The 18074-nt window shown below is 34.1% G+C and overlaps 1 protein-coding gene across 16 annotated transcripts; it reads right to left on the reverse strand.

Moving 5' to 3' along the window:
- Positions 1–380: 380 nt before the first annotated feature.
- LOC107759217 (uncharacterized) lies at positions 381–17062 on the reverse strand. 16 transcript variants are annotated; one of them, XM_075234393.1, is made up of 4 exons: positions 16704–17062; positions 4070–4121; positions 2294–2338; positions 381–1896 (listed from the first exon to the last, which is right to left on the reverse strand). In XM_075234393.1, exons 1-4 carry the CDS (start codon positions 16733–16735, stop codon positions 1747–1749), a joined length of 279 nt encoding a protein of 92 aa, XP_075090494.1. In that variant the 5' UTR covers positions 16736–17062; the 3' UTR covers positions 381–1746. The 16 variants fall into 16 exon arrangements, 1 of the variants encoding a protein (XP_075090494.1); XR_012701251.1 differs by lacking the exons at positions 4070–4121; positions 16704–17062 and adding an exon at positions 5240–5487; XR_012701249.1 differs by lacking the exon at positions 16704–17062 and having other exon boundaries at positions 572–997; positions 4070–5312.
- Between the last annotated feature and the right edge of the window lie 1012 nt (positions 17063–18074).

Raw genomic sequence — 18074 nt, forward strand, 5'->3', positions numbered from 1 at the left:
CTCCATCCAAAAATGATATGTGCTTATATTTATTAGTTTAAATTAATACCTCTATCGGGTGTAAACCAATTTTTTCTTTAAATTAACTTGGTATATTTACAAACCAAGTGCAAAGCCAAAATTTCTTTACCGCAGATTTTGAAAATTAACAATGTCGGGTAATTTTAAAAGTCAGAAGATCTGGGGAGGCATACTTCTTGATTACTTTCAATTTTCGTTTAACATTTTCATTTGATTTTAGGAAATCAAAATCTGTTTTTAACATACGGCCTAAGACTCTTTGGGGGTAATTTTTGCAGAAATTTTTTAACTAAAAGGTCTCATTATCAATTTAAAGCGTCTCCGGTCAAAAAATATAGCAAAATTACACTGTCAACATGTCCATCAAGAAAATTCATATGCACGAGATAAGCTTACAGGGAGATTGCCGTTTTTTGGAGAACATCAAATCAACTACTTACCTTTACCTTTGAGACTAACCTCTTCCCAGCAAAAAAAAGAAAAGAGAGAGGGTGGGGGGGGGGGGGGGGGATGGAGCTTTTCAACCAAACACAAGTAGGCGCTGGCGTATTAATTACTTGAAAAACGGACTATATAAGAAAAATGGGAAGGGAATAGGAAAAAAGCCGCGAATCAACCGAGCCACCAGATCTGAAAATAAGGTGAATATCCTGGATCTAGTGGCCGGTGAATCACTGATCAAAGAGCAGCTTTTAATCTAACACACATTGTGGAGCACCATAGTCCTGCTTACTAAAGAAAAGTACAACTTGCCAATCAAATGAGGCTTGGACTAAAGAGTTTCCGGGCACGAAAACAGCTACCATATTCATCACAGGTAAATCTAACAGAAGTTGGCTGGCTACAAAATAGGTTTTTTAACTGTCTTATCAACTGAAAATTATATTTGACACTGATATGAGCAAAGTTTGGAAGAAGGGATAAATTTAAAGAGATGATGAAGAGTTCAACAATCATCCTCATCATCCACATTTACCTGGTTGATAGGAATAAAAGATTAGTTGAAAAGCCCACTATATAAGATGTTATAACCACCAAACTTCAACTGTCATAGCATTTTCAGATCAGAGCATATACAACAATAGCTGAAAAACATAAAGCATTTCGGCAATTCATTTTCAATCTCCTTAAGGTAATTCATCTTCAAACTTCTTTATGTAAATAACACCAAGCCTGTAACACAAGTTGTGAACATAATTATATGTAACTTTAGATGTAAAGCACTTATTTGACTGTAGTCCGAATCGGACAACTCCTTTCTGCAGAATGCATAGACGAGAGGCAATTCTATAGCAAACCATCACACACCTAAAATCATAATTCATTTACCTATGGTTGGATGTGATGAGCTAGTTTTCTGTAAGGTCTTGTTTCCTCAGGAGAAGTCATACAAACAAACAATTAGGTATTTCATATTCAATTCCTAGCTTTGACTTCTGCGAAAGCTTGGACCGCATTTATTATACTCCAAAAGGTTTGTCTCCCAATTTGCCGTAACTCCCTTCCTTTTCAACTTTCTTGATGGTAAAAGATGAATATATGTGTTCGGGATAAAGTCAGTCTCTGTATCGTGGAAGCAAAAGGTACTAAACTACCTCTAAAAGTGCAGATTCTTCAGCAGAATTTTTTTTTAGGTTACTTCCCCTAATCCCTCAACTTACACTCTCGTTACTAGTTGCCTATGTCCCCATCACCTTTTGGATACATGAACATCCTTCTTTCATCTTAACGATTTAATGAATCATCAGATTTACCGGTACTATGATCATTGACACTCCCATGTTTCATCACTATCTCTGAAGAAATCCAAACACAGTCAACTTCATCACAATGCATCATTTTCCATGTCACTCTATGAAACTTATGTAGTACTGGCTGTAGCATTTAAAAGGAAAAGGTTATGGTCAGAGCCAAGATTCAACAGTAGTAGTGCCTAGGTTGAGAAAATTCAAGCTCAATAAAAATTCAAATATAAAATGGCTAACCCAGATAACCAAAAACTTTATTTTGGAGACAGTTAATTATGCATCTGTCTGTGTTTGTTTCATGACACATGCACCATCTATTTTGCGAATAAATGTTTTAAATTTTAATAAGGAACAGTGAGATAGGAATGCACAAAAGGACAGAACAACATCATAGTAAATTTAACCCAAAAAAGAATCAGAAAATCCAATAGGCAAGTCAGAAAAGCTTAGCACAAAAACCAGAAGGTCCATATCAAACAACTATAAAAAGGAAGGTAGTTTAATCTCATCAATGTTTACTTTACCTCTTCATCGTCCTCTTCTCCATTGGAATCTTCCTTATCAGCTTCCTACAAACAAAGCACAAGTTTCTCTTAGCTTGAAGAAGAAAGAAGGATGGAAATCACGTCACATAACCTAGAATGGAAGGAAACATGTTACGTTGCTAAAATATGTCAGTGGATTGGGCCATAAGTCGTCCTTAATTATCTCTCCCACATGCAGTCACGGGGAAACATATAAAATAGGCCAAATACATAAGCAGCCCCTTAAACTTGCTCATTTTGTTCACTTAGGCACCTGAATTATGTCTTGTTCCAATTGAACAATTGAACACCTGAAATTGTACCTATCAGACACATTTTGGTGATATGGCAGTGTGTGTGCCACACGTATTATGAGCGTGTGAGGCCATTATTTACAAAACAAAACAAAATCTCCTTCCCAGCAACCACCCTCCGGCTCCATCCACCTTCTTGCAATTTGCATTTTTGAGCCACAAAACAACACAAAAATACTGTTCATGTAATCCGCATTGTCTTTCATCCATCATCTCCTTCTTCGATGATTCCATAACAGTAAAGTTGAGAATTTTCAGAATTTTCTCGTCCACGCCGGAATTCCACCATTTATGTCAACTGCAACTTCTGAAAGTTGTCACTGTCCAACGAGCTATCTTTCCAAGTTCACATTCACCATCAGAGCATTACCTAACACCAACCATGAAAACTTCATCGCAATTGTTAGTGCCGGCGACGGTCATACTGTCAAATGAAAAAAAAAAGATTCTTCAATCTCCGGCGATTCTTTATTGAAGAATGATATGAACTATTTTCCTTCTTTTTGCTCTACTTTTTTCATTGATCAAAAGTCAGAAACTTCGAGAGTAATTTTCTGTATGTATACCACGTAGACAAAAAAATAGAAGATAAGGACAAGAGAGAGAAGTTATAAAAACAAGAAAGAATCCGTCGAAGAAATCTCCACAAAATTTCCATACCCAATATCATATCATTGTGTTTGGAGTCATCTCCAGAAAAATATTCATAACTTAATCCAATATGGTGAAATTGATTGTTGATTTTGAAAAGAAAATAAAAGAAGTGATTATTGATAAGTCATAAGGACGCGAAGAAGAAGGGCAGGGGGAGGGGTAAGGACTAAAGAGAAGACGAAAGGAGGGGTCTGGGGGAGGGGGAAGGAGATTCTGAAGGAAAAAAATAAAAAAGATAAAAGAGAGGTTTTGTTTTAAAAGAAATATCTCCATGTGTCACACAGTTTGGTTTAGTTTGCCCTGTAGGAGCGCAAGACGTGTTTGATAGACACAATTTGGCTCGAGTTCAAGTGTTCAATAGGAACATGTCGTAGTTTAGGTGTTCAAATGAAAAAAAGAGGGACAATGGGCCGCATATGTATTTGGTCTATAAAATACCCGAAAGAAGCTGAGCTTTTGGATAGACTTAAATTTGTTGCACTATATAATGTTTGAAGTCTCTTAAGAAATTCGGAAAAATAACAAAAGATGAAATAATCTCGGCAATCGTTTACATAAACTGCCACAATTATGAACTCATCAAACGATGAGCAATAAGAATGCAACAAAGTAAATAGTCTCAAGCAGTCGGATATATAAAATGCCATAATTATGAACTCATCAAAACGACAAGCAATAAGAATGCAACAAAGTAAATAGTTTCAAGCAATCGTTTACATGAACTGCCATAATTATGAACTCATCAAACGATGAGCAACAAGAATGCAACAAAGTAAATAGTCTCAAGCAGTCTGGATACAGCAATTACCTCATCACTAAGCCCATCTGCAATATCTTTTAGCTGTGTTTCAGAAAACCAACTAAAAAAACTGCATCCATCAGCATATGGTTATTGGTGCCAAAATATACGCTAAGAAAAAGACCTAAGATACTTTTCTCACCAGATCAGTAGAAGTTGGACTACATACTAACATCTTGGAAAATTAAACCAAGCAATCGTTTCTATGTCTTTTGTTATTCAATTTCTTACTATAATATACAGACTACAAACAAAGATAATGGGAAAATAGCAAATATGGTACTAGAGAAATTACATACTAGATCTAACAAGTGAAACGAATCAACACGTGTAATGTGGTACTAGAGAGAATCATAGCTTTGTCTTATAATGACAAGTCTGGTTGGCGAGCTTCCTGTTAAGAACATCGATGTACAAATCGCAAGAAGTGGTAGTTTTCACGTGGATTTTGAAGAGAACTCGGACCACCCCAGACAATTTCACGTAAGTAGTGAGGGGTAACATACCAGAACCGGAAAGAATATCGGAATACAAACCGGAATTGGAAAGCAATCGATCGGCCATTACGGTGAGGGTAATATTCATCGGACGCGTATCACGGGAACCTATCCCGCCGGCCGGAATAGGGGCATCTCCGACGACCTGGCCCTTATACTGCAGGATGGCGGAAGTAGAGTCGTATTTGAACCCGACCCGATTGGGATTTCTGACAGAAAGGTCGGCCTGAAGGGTGACATTGAGGTGAACTTGGAGCCTGACGATGTCGAGGGAGAAATCCATATCCCGTAGAGAAACGGAGTTAACGGTGATGACAGGCTTTTTGGCTTTAAAAACGGTGAGGCCCAAGATGAGGAAGAGAAGGCCCAAAAGGAGAAGGACGGCGAGGCAGATGAAGCAGCAATTTCTTCCTCTTCGCGATCCGTAATTTGGAGGCGGCGTCATTCCGGTGGATTTGTTGCCTTGTTTTGATTCCACATCCATTTAGTTTTAGTGGTATAGGGACGGAGAATGAGATTCAGATACCTATACCACGTTAGCCGACAAACTGAGAGATCCGATATGTGTGTGCATCAATTAAACGGCCAACTACTTTTTTGAGGAAAAAAGTAAACTGGATTTAATGCAGGATCAGTTTGATCTCCTCAAGAAACAAACGATTTAGATGGCTATGACACAGACCTTCTGGATTAGCATTTACTCCACAGCCAAAGTCAGCTGATGTCCTCATCACTCCTTCTGCCTCCTCCAAACCGCGTGACATTGTCGTAAATTTAAAATTTGAAAAAGAGTTTTTGAAGTTGTGTTTAAAAATATTTTTTGAAAATTAAAATTATATTTGGATATGTATTTTATTTGAAGAAAAAGTTAAAATTTTATGAGTGAAAAAACAAAAATTCACTCAAAATTGTCATAAATCAATTTTTGAGAATTTGAATTTTTTTCTCCTAAATATGATCATAAAAAATAAAAATAAAAATATTTTTCAAAAAAATTGAAAAAATAAAATCAAAATCTATTGACAAAGAAGCTCAATCTTCTCTCTATTGCCAATATTTATTTCTTCTTTTAAGCAAAACCTAAATAGCTAGCCTTGTCTATTTTTTTACTAACTTCTCCTGCCTATATCAAGTAAAGCTAACTGTGGCATGCCACACTAACCAAAGTTTCCCCTAATATGTTACTGACCACCTTGAGCCTGATTACAATGAGCTTCTTTCAAGCATAGAAGAGTTGGCAAAATAAATCCACTTTTTAGTAACCCGTGCAACACATCCTTGTTTAAAGGAACTAACTTTAATATACGAGCATTACGCGTGTGTTTTGCGTTAATCGATATAAAATATATACAAGAAAAATAAATTATTGCATACATTAAAAAAATATTTTTTTAACATACAAAAATGATGAATTTGGTTGAATTAATTATATAATAGTTGTAATTATAATATCTTGTTAAATATATAAATATGTTATGTTGGTATATCTCGCCTAACATCTTTTTGAAATACAAGTAATATAAATTTGACTTTCAATTTGATCAATGACAGTATTATATTGCATAAATAAAAATTAAAGAAAAAGAATAAGTTTTTAAAAATAATTGATATTGATAGATTCGTTAAATTTATATATCTAAAAACTACTTCAAAAGTACTATAGTCACCTTATTTTAAAATCTAAATATTTAGAAGGCATATAAAAAATTACGATTAAAGAAAAACTCGTTTGACTATCCAAATTCGAATACTGCCATATAAATGGAGGCGGAGGGAGTATGTATTATGTTTTAAAGAAATAGTACATGATTGAAGGATAAGAGGATCTGTCAACGCTAAAGGATTAATTACATGAATTATAATTCTTAGTTTTAGTGACAAATTAATGTTAAATGTAATTTTATAAAAAAAAAAAAGTAAGGATGGTTCATTTCTTACATAAAATTAACATGAACCTCGGCACTTTTTAAGAAGAAATTAGGTTGTATTCAAAGTAAAAACATAACATATTAAAAATTTAAAACGTAAATACAAAAGGGTTAAGAAAATACTCATAAATTTTTGTTTGATAAGGAGCAATGTTCTCAAAAATTCCCATGTCAAATGTAGTTAATTAGAATTTCCTTTTTAATAAATTATTTACTCTTTATTTACAATTCTATTACTTGTTGAAAAAATATTTTTTTCTTTTATTTAGCTTAATTTTAGGAAATGAACAAAATCTAATTATTTTTTGAAGGGATCTTTACACAAATAGCCGGTCATATTCATTGTTTACTTTTTCTAGCTATAAACATAGATTATACATTGAATATACATAATTATACATATATAATACATAAATTATGCATATAGTATACCTTCATCGGCTATTTTTAGTTTAAGTGGTTGAGTGAGCAGATATTTGGGTTAATTCTTCTTTATTGAAAACATATTTTTCTCATTTATTTATGTATGAATTTTAGGAATGCATATTTTTATTTTTATTTTATTTGTGCGAGGAAGTTAGAAGTGTTCTATTTTTCTTTTAACTTTTTGGATTTTTTTTTTTTACTTGTCGTAAGTATATTTCATAGTATTAGACAAAGTTGTAATTACACTAAGTATATGTCTTTTTATTTAAATTTAAAATTGCTAAATACTTTGAGGATAATTCCGTCCTTTCTTGAAAAATTATTTTTTTATTTACGTTTAGGATATTTTATTTTTCGTAAAAAAAATATTATAATACTTTGACATAAAAGAAATAAGATTAATGAACATATTTCAAAGGATCAAATTAACAATAGAATGTTGCTTTGATATCTTTTGGTTGCTAGAAAGGAAGAGAAAGATTTAAAGGCTCTTTTTTTTCTTTTACTGCTTGATAAGCAGAAAAATTAAAGTTTCTCACAACAAAAATAGATAGATTTTCCTTCTTACGCAATTTTGAGAATTAAAGTTGAAATACAAATGCCTAACTATTAGTTTAGTCCAAGATACATTTTCTTTGTTAAAAAGATGTAGAAAAAGTCAAAGTTGGATAACTTTAGTAAACTTCAAGAGTTCTAAATAAATTAGGACATCTTAAATTAAATAATTCAAATAAGTAAATATCTAATAACCTAATTTTTAGTTGATTTCAAGTCAAATGACTATTTTATTTAATGTGAACTCTATTTTAAAATGGTAAAAAAGGCGAACGATATTTCGCTAAGGGGGTAAAAAATGCTAACGACATTTCCTTAAGGGCATTTATGCTTTTAATATAGTATATACTAGTCTTAGAGTACGCGCGTTGCGCGTGTACCCCAAATCATGAGTAAAGACCTTTTGACAATCACATAAATATTATTAAAAAAATTATAAATTAAAATATAGTATAATTTTATACAATAGTGTAAGTTCCTAAAAATAATGAATGTTGATTCTATTTAGCTAATTCTATAAAGAAGTCATCATATGTATTATAGTAATTCTTATACATGGATTGTTGTTGCCTGCTGGTTTAGAAGTCCAAGCAAAATAGGCATAGCGTGTTAACTTGTATTAACATTGCTCATAATAATATTTCAGTTCATATATAATCTTTAATCTCTTTTTATAGAAAACAACGTAAATGATAAGTTGGAAAGTGATTTCCAAATAAGCTTTTTAAACTTAACATTAAATACTATTTTTTTTTCCCTTCAAATATCACCAAATTATATTCAACATCAATTTCCAAACTAAATATGCTTTAGTTTTATCTATGATTCATCATAAAATAACAATATTTTATACGTTGTTTTGAAGAAATAGTACATAACTAAGAGATAACAGGATCTGACAATATTACAATGATATATGTTTATCTGTAACGATCCGGGCGGTCGTTTTGAGTATTACAGCCATGTTCCCTCATTTACTACTCAATTTATGCTTTTTAGTCATTTTAAGACTTACTGGGTTAGTTGATTCTGGTCCGGAGGGAATTCGGAGTGAAATGAGACACTTAGTCTCATAATTGAAAATTTTAAGTTAGAAAAGTTGACCGGATGTGGACTTATGTGTAAATAACCTCAGATTTAAATTTTAATGATTCCAATAGCTCCGCATGATGATTTTGGACTTAGGAGTGTGTCCGAAAAATTATTTGGAGGTCGGTAGAGGAATTAGGCTTGAAATTGCGAAAGTTGAATATTTGGAAAGTTTAACCGGGGGGTTGACTTTTTTATATCGGGGTTGAAATCCGATTCTGAAAATTTAAATACCTATGTTATGTTATTTATGACTTGTATGCAAAATTTGAGGTCAATCGGACATGATTTGATAGGTTCCGGCGTCGTTTGTAGAAATTGGAAGTTTCAAAGTTCATTAGGCTTGAATCTATGTGTGATTCGTGTTTTTAGCGTTGTTTGATGTGATTTGAGGTTTCGACTAAGTTCGTATGATATTTTAGGACTTGTTGGTATATTTGGTTGAGGTCCCGAGGGGCTCGGGTGAGTTTCGGGGTGGTTTCGAACCATGTCTAGGCCATTTTAAATTACTAATTTTCGTCCACATAGGTGTAAATCGCGAACATCAGGTCGCGTTCGCGAAGAGTAAACACCAGTTTGGGGCTTTGTGAATCGCGCGATCGCGAAAGTTATTTCGCGATCGCGTAGAACAAACCTTTGTTGCACTAACCCGACTTTGAAAGCTTATATCTCGCAATCTATAAAGAATTTGGAGATGATCTAGAAATGAAAGTTGTAGCCCTTTGTATCTAGTTTTCAGAAAGGTAAACCAATTTTCATTTAGAGTTGTGTACAAAATGTTATGATGGATACACTATAGGCTGTCTGGAAAGAGTTTGGAAATTCTCTGTTGCACAGGGCTGATTTTTGAAGCTAATATCTCGCAATCTATAAGGCATTGGGAGATGATCAACAAATAAAAGTTATAGTCCTTGGTGTCTAATTTTTACAAAGTTAAACCAATTACAATTTTGGAATTTTGTATAAAAGGTTATGACCATTATACTAGAGGTTGTCTAGAAGTGCTGGGAATTTGTTCCTCGCAATCGCGAAGCATTTTCCGCGATCGCGAAAGGTAAATTTTGGGCTGAAAATTTTTGTGCTTTGCGATCGCGAAGTATTTTCCGTGATCGCGAAGAGTAAATGACTGGACAGAAGATAAATCATGGGTTTTGGTTTCTTTCTTCATTTTCAGATTTTGGAGCTCGGATTGGGCAACTTTGGATAGAAAATTTTCCACACAACTTGGGGTAAGTGTTCTTCACTCCCTTGTAATTATATTCCAGGAATTAATCTTTATTTTCGGCATTAGATTATTGATTTGTCAAGAGAAATCGGAGGAATTTCTACAATTTCATAAAAATGAATTTTCGAGATTTGAACTTCGATTCGGAGTCGGATTTGAGTAATATTAGTATGGTTGAACTTGTAATTGGATGAGTTGTCGAATTTTGTGAGTTTCGTTCAATTCAAAACTTCGGGCGGTGCAATTTAGATTTGAGCATAGTGGGTGACTTTCGAAAGGGTTATAATGGATTCAAAATGTATATGTGGCAATTAAAAAAAATATCGGATTCGTATATCGCTATAATCGGTTATTTACATTGGATGGTGTTGGAAGTTGCGGTAATTATGTATGACTATGGATTCTACATTTTTAATATAAGAAAGTAAAGAGAAATAATTTTAAATTCACATAAGATATTTTCAAAGTGACTGTTACGGTTGTGGTACTTTTGTGGTGCTTAAGAAGAATATAATGGCTTATGGACCTTAGGACGGTGTGGTTTTATGTTGGGATGTCTTATAGTGAGCTTTGGGTAAGGGTAGTATTCTGATAAGGAGAAATGTCAACTTGAGGGTAATTCAGGAGAACCTCTAAGAAAATAGGACCACTAGGTAGTAGGCTAGACCAGTATGGTAATGACATGCTCAGTTCTTTTGGGTAATAATGATGTGGAAGCTTTGCATATGTTTTGGTGGCAATAGTTTTGGGTGTTGGTGACCAGCGTGGTTTGGACGAGATAGAGGGAATTAGTTCTGATAGCTTGATTAGGTAAAAATGAATTTCAAAATGTTCTTAATGGTTTCTACCATGGTTTGAACCAGATATTTTCTACTAGTGTGGGGAACGTGTTGTGCATTGTGATTTCCTCCTGGAAAGAAGCAAGAGAAAAGTTTCCAACTAATAGGATATGTAATTTGCTGGTGACTCAGAGTTTATAATGAGATTTTCATGCTTTTCACGTGATAGATATGGTGTGTTGTGAGGGATTTAGATTTATATGTATGAGGTGAAAGTTCATTCTTGAAAGGAAGACCACAAATTATGAATGAAATGGTCAGTGTTATATATTTAGATGAATGTTATAGTTGCTCGGTAATCCTTGAGAAAGGTGTGCGGTTGAAAGGGGAATTGTGTTTTGATTTACAGATGTTCATTGGTATTACGGTACTCTCCTGGTTGATAGACTGTTGATATTCAAATTATTGATATTATTGGCATGTGAGTTGTCCGTGCAGGTTCAAATATTGATACTATAGCACGTGAGTTGTCCATGCGAGTGATGTTAATGTGAGCTCTAGAAGAGCTGATTATTGTTATTAAACTTGTGTGTATTGGTTCTACTATATATAATGAGCTTATAGCATTACAATTGTGGTGGTGCTTGTTGAACTTACAATACGGTTCTCTACTTTGAGACATTTTCTATTTTTGAGTACAAGGTTGCGAGTTGTGTAGTATGTTAAGTGATTATATCGGGGGTTATGGTTATGGCTTGATACAACTTGTTCAAACTCATACAACGTGTAGATGTGAGATTCAGGTTTTCTGAATGTTGGAAATTGAATTCCAAGGTTTATGGGCTAAGATTGAAGTAATGATTTTCAACTATGATGTGTTGTCAGGCCTATATAATTTACACAGAATAGGGTGACGTGGGGTCGTCCCCGGGTATATATGTGGTAAGATGGAATAGTGATTTGATGGCTTGGATGGCACATTCGAGGACGAATGTATGTCTAAGTGGGGGAGAATGTAACGTCCCGGCCGGTCGTTTTGAGTATTACAGCCCCGTTCCCCCATTTACTGCTCAATTTATGCTTTTTAGTCGTTTTAAGACTTACCGGATTAGTTGGTTCGGGTCCGGAGGGAATTCAGAGTGAAATGAGATACTTAGTCTCATAATTAAAAATTTTAAGTTAGAAAAGTTGACCGGATGTGGACTTATGTGTAAATGACCTCGGATTTGAATTTTGATGATTTTAATAACTCCGTATGGTGATTTTGGACTTATGAGCGTGTCTGAAAAATTATTTTAGAGGTCGGTAGAGGAATTAGGCTTGAAATGGCAAAAGTTGAATATTTGTAAAGTTTGACTGGGGGGGTGAATTTTTGGTATCGGGGTCGGAATCCGATTCTGAAAATTTGAATACCCCCGTTATGTAATTTATGACTTGTGTGTAAAGTTTGAGGTCAATCGGACATGATTTGATAGGTTCCGACGTCGTTTGTAGAAATTGAAAGTTTTAAAGTTTATTAAGCTTGAATCTACGTGTGATTCATATTTTTAGCGTTGCTTAATGTGATTTGAGGCTTCGACTAAGTTCGTATGATGTTTTAGGACTTGTTGGTATATTTGGTTGAGGTCCTGAGGGGCTCGGGTGAGTTTCAGAGTGGTTTCGGACCATTTCTAAGCCATTTTAAATTGTTGGTTTTTGTACTCAGAGGTGTGAATCGCGATCGCGAACATCAGGTCGCGTTCGCGAAGAGCAAACACCAGTTTGGGGCCTTGTGAATCGCGCGATCGCGGAAGCTATTTCGCGTTCGCATAGAACAAACCTCTGTTGCACTAACCCAACTTTGGAAGCTTATATCTCGCAATCTATAAAGAATTTGAGATGATATCAAAATAAAAGTTGTAGCCCTTTGTATCTAGTTTTCAGAAAGATAAACCATTTGTCATTTAGAGTTGTATACAAAAGGTTATGATGGATACACTATTGGCTGTCTAGGAAGAGTTTGGAAATTCTCTATTGCACAGGGCTGACTTTGGAAGCTTATATCTCACAATCTATAAGGAATTGGGAGATAAGCAACAAATGAAAGTTATAGTCCTTGGTGTCTAGTTTTGAGAAAGTTAAACCAATTGCTATTTGGAAATTTTTACAATATGTTATGATCATTATACTAGAGGCTGTCTGGAAGTACTTGGAATTTGTTCTTCGCGATCGCGAAAGCCAAATTTTGGGCCGGAAAATTTTTGTGCTTTGCGATCGCGAAGAGTAAATGACTGGACAGAAGATAAAATCGTGGGTTTTGGTTTCTTTCTTCATTTTCAGATTTTGGAGCTCGGATTGGGCGACTTTGGAGAGAAAATTTTCCACACAACTTGGGGTAAGTGTTCTTGACTCCCTTGTAATTATATTCTAGAAATTAATCTTCGTTTTCAACATTAGATTATTGATTTTTCAAGAAAAATCGGAGGAATTTCTACAATTCCATAAAAAAAAAATTGAGATTTGAACACCGATTCAGAGTCGGATTTGAGTGAAATTAGTATGGTTGAACTTGTAATTGGATGGGTTGTCGAATTTTATGAGTTTCGTCGGATTCCGAGACGTGGGCCCCATGAGCAATTTTTGAGCGAAATTTCGGATTTTGTTGGAAAATTAGTATTTTATTATGGAATTAATTCTAATAAATTTTATTGACTGAATCGAATAATTTGTGGCTATATTCGAGGCATTTGGAGACAAATTCACGAGGCAATGGCCTAGCGGAGTAAAGAATTACACTGTTTGAGGTAAGTAACACTTCTAAACTTGGTTCTGAGGGTATGAATCCCCGAATTTAGTATGATATAAATTGTTTGGAGGTAACACACATGATAAGTGACGAGCATGTGGACGTGCACTATATAAATTGTGTCTGAAATAAATCTTGTGCAGTTGTAAGATTAATGAATCATGTTATTATCTGAACATTCTCCACATGTTAGAGAAATTGAGTTGAGGCTCCTATTAAAGATCATGTTTAGACTAGGTGCCAATATTTTGGGACCTATGGGGTCGTGTTGATGTTGAATTAATTGTTCAACAATATACATTTCACACTCAGTAATATTTGTCAATTGTGAGGATATTTATGGGATTGAGCTACGCGACGCATCAGACCATAATGGCTTTATACATTATTATTATTATATGGATCGGGGTTGCCCGCCTGCAGCAGGCCTTATAAGCTTTACTATTTTATGGATCGGGGTTGCCTGCCTGCAGCAGGCCTTATAGGCTTTACTATTTTATAGATCGGGATTGCCTGCCTGCAGCATGCCTTATATGCTTTATTATTATACGGATCGGGATTGCACGCCTGTAGTAGGCCATATTAGCTTTATATATAGCTTGGGCTGAAGGAGCCCCTCCGGAGTCTGTACACACCCCTAGTGAGCGTATATGATTATGTATATTCGGGATGGATTTCCTAGGCATAGACTTGCATTACTTATTTGTACTGTAGTGAGTTTACTTGGACATGGATCTTGTCCGTATCATTTATATTTGGGGATAAATTATCCCAGGGCTGGATTGGCCTTATATGGTACTAGGTGACTGACTGACAGTCGATGTGTATTTATATATGGGTTGGAATACCCTGGGCTGGATTGGCCATAAACAGTACCGAGTGACCGGATAATTCGTGACTAGTATTTACATGAGGTCTTTATTGAGATGTCATATTCCTCATATCATGCAATATTGATCTATTTTACTTGTACTAAGTTTAACTGTTAAATTTGAAAGCATGCCTACATTTTGTACCATTATTTATATTGGACTGTACCTGTGGAGCTCGTCATTGCTTTCACCCCAGAGGTTAGTCTTGTTACTTATTGAGTTAGTTGTACTCATACTATACTCTGCACCTCGTGTGCAGAATCAGGTGCTCCCGGATACGGCGGCTGCTAGAATTCAAAGTTATTTCTGTTGGAGACTATCAAGGTAGCTGCTTGACGACCGCATACTTGATTCCCTTCCTGTTTTGTACTGTTCTGTATTTCAGACAGTGATTTTTATTAGTCAGACTTTGTATTCATTTAGATGCTCATGTACTCAGTGTCACCGGGTTTTGGGAGTGTTATATTTGAAATTGTGAAATTTCTTCTGCTGAATTTAATTATTTTGTTTTTAAATTTAAAGAGAAATTATGGTTTATTGAGATTTTCGGCTTGCCTGGTATTGAGATAGACGCCATCACGACATGCGAGATTTTGGGTCGTGACATTATCCATAAATAATTATTTTTGAGTTATAATATTCTTAAATTAGAAGACAAATTCACATTAGAATAATTTTATAGGGAAGTAAGGATGGTTCTTTTCTTACATGGAATTAAATGAACTTGACACTTTTCAAGAACGAATTAAATTGTGTTCAAGATAAAAATATAATACTTACAATTAATGACATAAATTAAAAGGGATAAAGACTTAAATGCTTAATCCAAACAACTTGTACAAAATTTATACATTAAGTCAGAAATGAAAGCATCAAATCCAATGCATGAAACAAAAACTTATATGTTAACAAAAGACTTTTGAAAAGCCGGTACAAAAGTTTTAAGATAAAGAGTACAATCATTCATCTAAGAACGCCAAAATAAAAATGTATTAATTGAACATGTGAATGCAAAATTTAACTATTAATAAAGACATATTAATTCAATTCAACTACTAATACAAATACGTGAAGGAAAATTCAACTATTAATACAAAAGAATTTTGCTCAAAGAAAGAGAACATGAGAATCCTTAATTTGATGATCAAAATATAAAATTTTAGCCTATTTCATTGAAGTACTCAGGTATATAATTTGAAATAGAAAAGAATTTATATGAGATAAAATTGCGTGTGCAAAGTGCTCGATGTTACTTATTATTTTTATAAATAATTAATCTATCAAATTTTTCGTAATTGAAAAATCCCCCTAAACCTAAAGAGAATATATTATTCCTAACCAAAACATTTCTAGTTTTAATTGAAGTGCAAGGAGAAATTTAGTACTCCGCGAAACTTTCCTAGTACGAAAATTTCCTACTTTTAGTTGAAATTATTTGAAATTCCATAATTAAAGGAATTGAAAATTTTAAGTTTTATATATTAGGAAAACTATTAATGAGCTTAATAGTTGTTAATGAGCTTAAATATTAGAAAATTAATGAAATAATTATTTTATCCAATGTGAACTCTATTTTAAAAGGGGGAAAAAGGCGAATAACATTTCGTTAAGAGCATTCATGATTTTAATATAATATAGATTAGTCAAAATAAACTTTGATCCAACAGGGTGAATCTGAAATGCCATTAAACATTAGCCAAAATTAGTCAAATATTGTAATCCAACGAGTCAAAATGTAACCTAAGTTGGTCCAAGCATATAAAATAAAAGTTAAATACATAGGCAGTCCTTTAAAGTTGACTCTAATTTTCATTTAGGAACATTAACTAAGACATGTACTTATTAAGCACTCAAATCCAACACAATAGTCTGACATGGCAAAAAGAGTGCATTTCACATCTCTTGCGCGCGTGAATTGATCCAAAAACATATCATTCTTTATTTTCCTAAAGATCACATTTTAAAACCATATCACCACCTTACCATTTTGTATCTGGAAATCTCCAAGCCACCTCAATCATCGCCGAAAAAATCACACATCACCTCATCGGAGCCATTGCAGACAAGTACTGTCAGCTAGCAAAGTAACATTCATCTTGATCTCAACTTGTATGATTTAGCTCTAACAACCTTTACACAAATTGAAGACCACTCATTTCATATTCAGCGATGCACCTTTATCCATTCACCACCATCTTTAACCAGCTTTTTACATCGACAGACTACTCAACTCCAAAACGACACCTTCAACCAGCTTTTTACACCAGCGTCCAAGTCAACTATGTCAAGTGGAACCACACCAGTTATTTCCCATCCTATGAAATATTTATTCTTTACATTAATTTCAAGTATTCATAGTAGTTTTAGAGGCCTTACAGTGAATTTGTAATTCCTCGTCGTGGTATTTACAGATATTATTTAGTATTACTATCATCATCTCACCACCAATAAAATTTCTCTTTTAAATACTGAAGATTAAAAAAACACCATCCATCAATGGCGCCCACTTCATTCTCCATTCTTGGCTATCCAAACACTCCACAATAGTGGCCCTTATACTCTCTATATTATGACATCAGATTATTGAATTAAATACAGCAAGAATTTAAAGATTCCATTGCAGTAGATGATCTTAATTTTGTACCGAATGGAGATCGAAGATAAGTACCGGGTGATGAATGAAGGTGATTAGGTGAAGAAAAGGGGTAACAAGTGTTCTGTGATGTGAAATAAATTTTAGAAGACAAAAGAAAGTAGGTAAAGCTGTAGGTTTTGGATAGAGATTTAGAAGAAGAGAGGGGGAAAATGAAATGAAGAAGAGAAAGAAAGAAGAAAAGGAAAAAGCAGAAGAGTAAAAGGAAAGCAACAAACGGCGGGGAAGGGTATACAATATGGAGAAAGAGCTTTTTTTTAAACTTCCATGTGGCTATCATTTATTTGTCTGATTTGCCACATTGGAAGCAATTGTTGTCACACGCCTAACTTATTTATACTTATTGTCTTTGGTGCTCAATAGGCACAATTTTGTTAAGGTAAGTGTTCAATAGGTAGGTGCGAGTTAGAGTATCTAAATGAAAATTAGAGACAACTTTAAGCGGTTGTATATGTATTTGACATAAAATAAAATTTAAAACTTATGGATTACGTAAACATGGAAGAACTTATACTAATAATCTAAGTAGTATACATTGCCTTTCACATTTCTTTTTCCAACCAATAGTAAAATAAAGAGAAGATGGTGTGACGTTGGACAAATGATTCATGACCTATTATTTGATCAATCTTGACCCTAGCCAACTTAGAACTGATTGAGTCATACCTTATTCTTTGACCTATTTTTCACCCACCTAGGTTTGTTCTAAACCGTCCATTTTCCATCTTTAGGAGAGACAAATATAGGGTTCTATAGGTTCAATCAAACCTATTGCTTTCAACTCAATATATATATCATTTTTTAATTTGAAAGGATTAGCTATTACTTAAGTATTTGCATAACTTGTTGAAAATCCTTGTGCTGGAGGAAGTTGTGAGATGACTTCCTCTCTAGAGGAGGTTTTCCAAATTTTTGAAACGTTAACTGATTTAGAAAAAGAAAAATCTTGTCACGACCCAATTTTTTCCTCCGTTTGGTATCGTGATGGCACCTAGTCTTAGGGACTAGGTAAGCCTAACATTAATTGAAATAACATTATTTAAATAACATCTAACAAGTTAAATAGAAATCTCTTACAATTTCCAAAATCGGTAGTACAAGTCATAAGCTCTACAGAGTGTTTGCTAGAAAACTTCTAAATACAACTGTCCAAAAATAAGAATAAACAGTGCAAAACGAAAATTTGAAGGTGACTCTAAAGCCTG

Source organism: Nicotiana tabacum, chromosome 17 (genome assembly GCF_000715075.1).
Source record: "Nicotiana tabacum cultivar K326 chromosome 17, ASM71507v2, whole genome shotgun sequence".
Taxonomy (NCBI): domain Eukaryota; kingdom Viridiplantae; phylum Streptophyta; class Magnoliopsida; order Solanales; family Solanaceae; genus Nicotiana; species Nicotiana tabacum.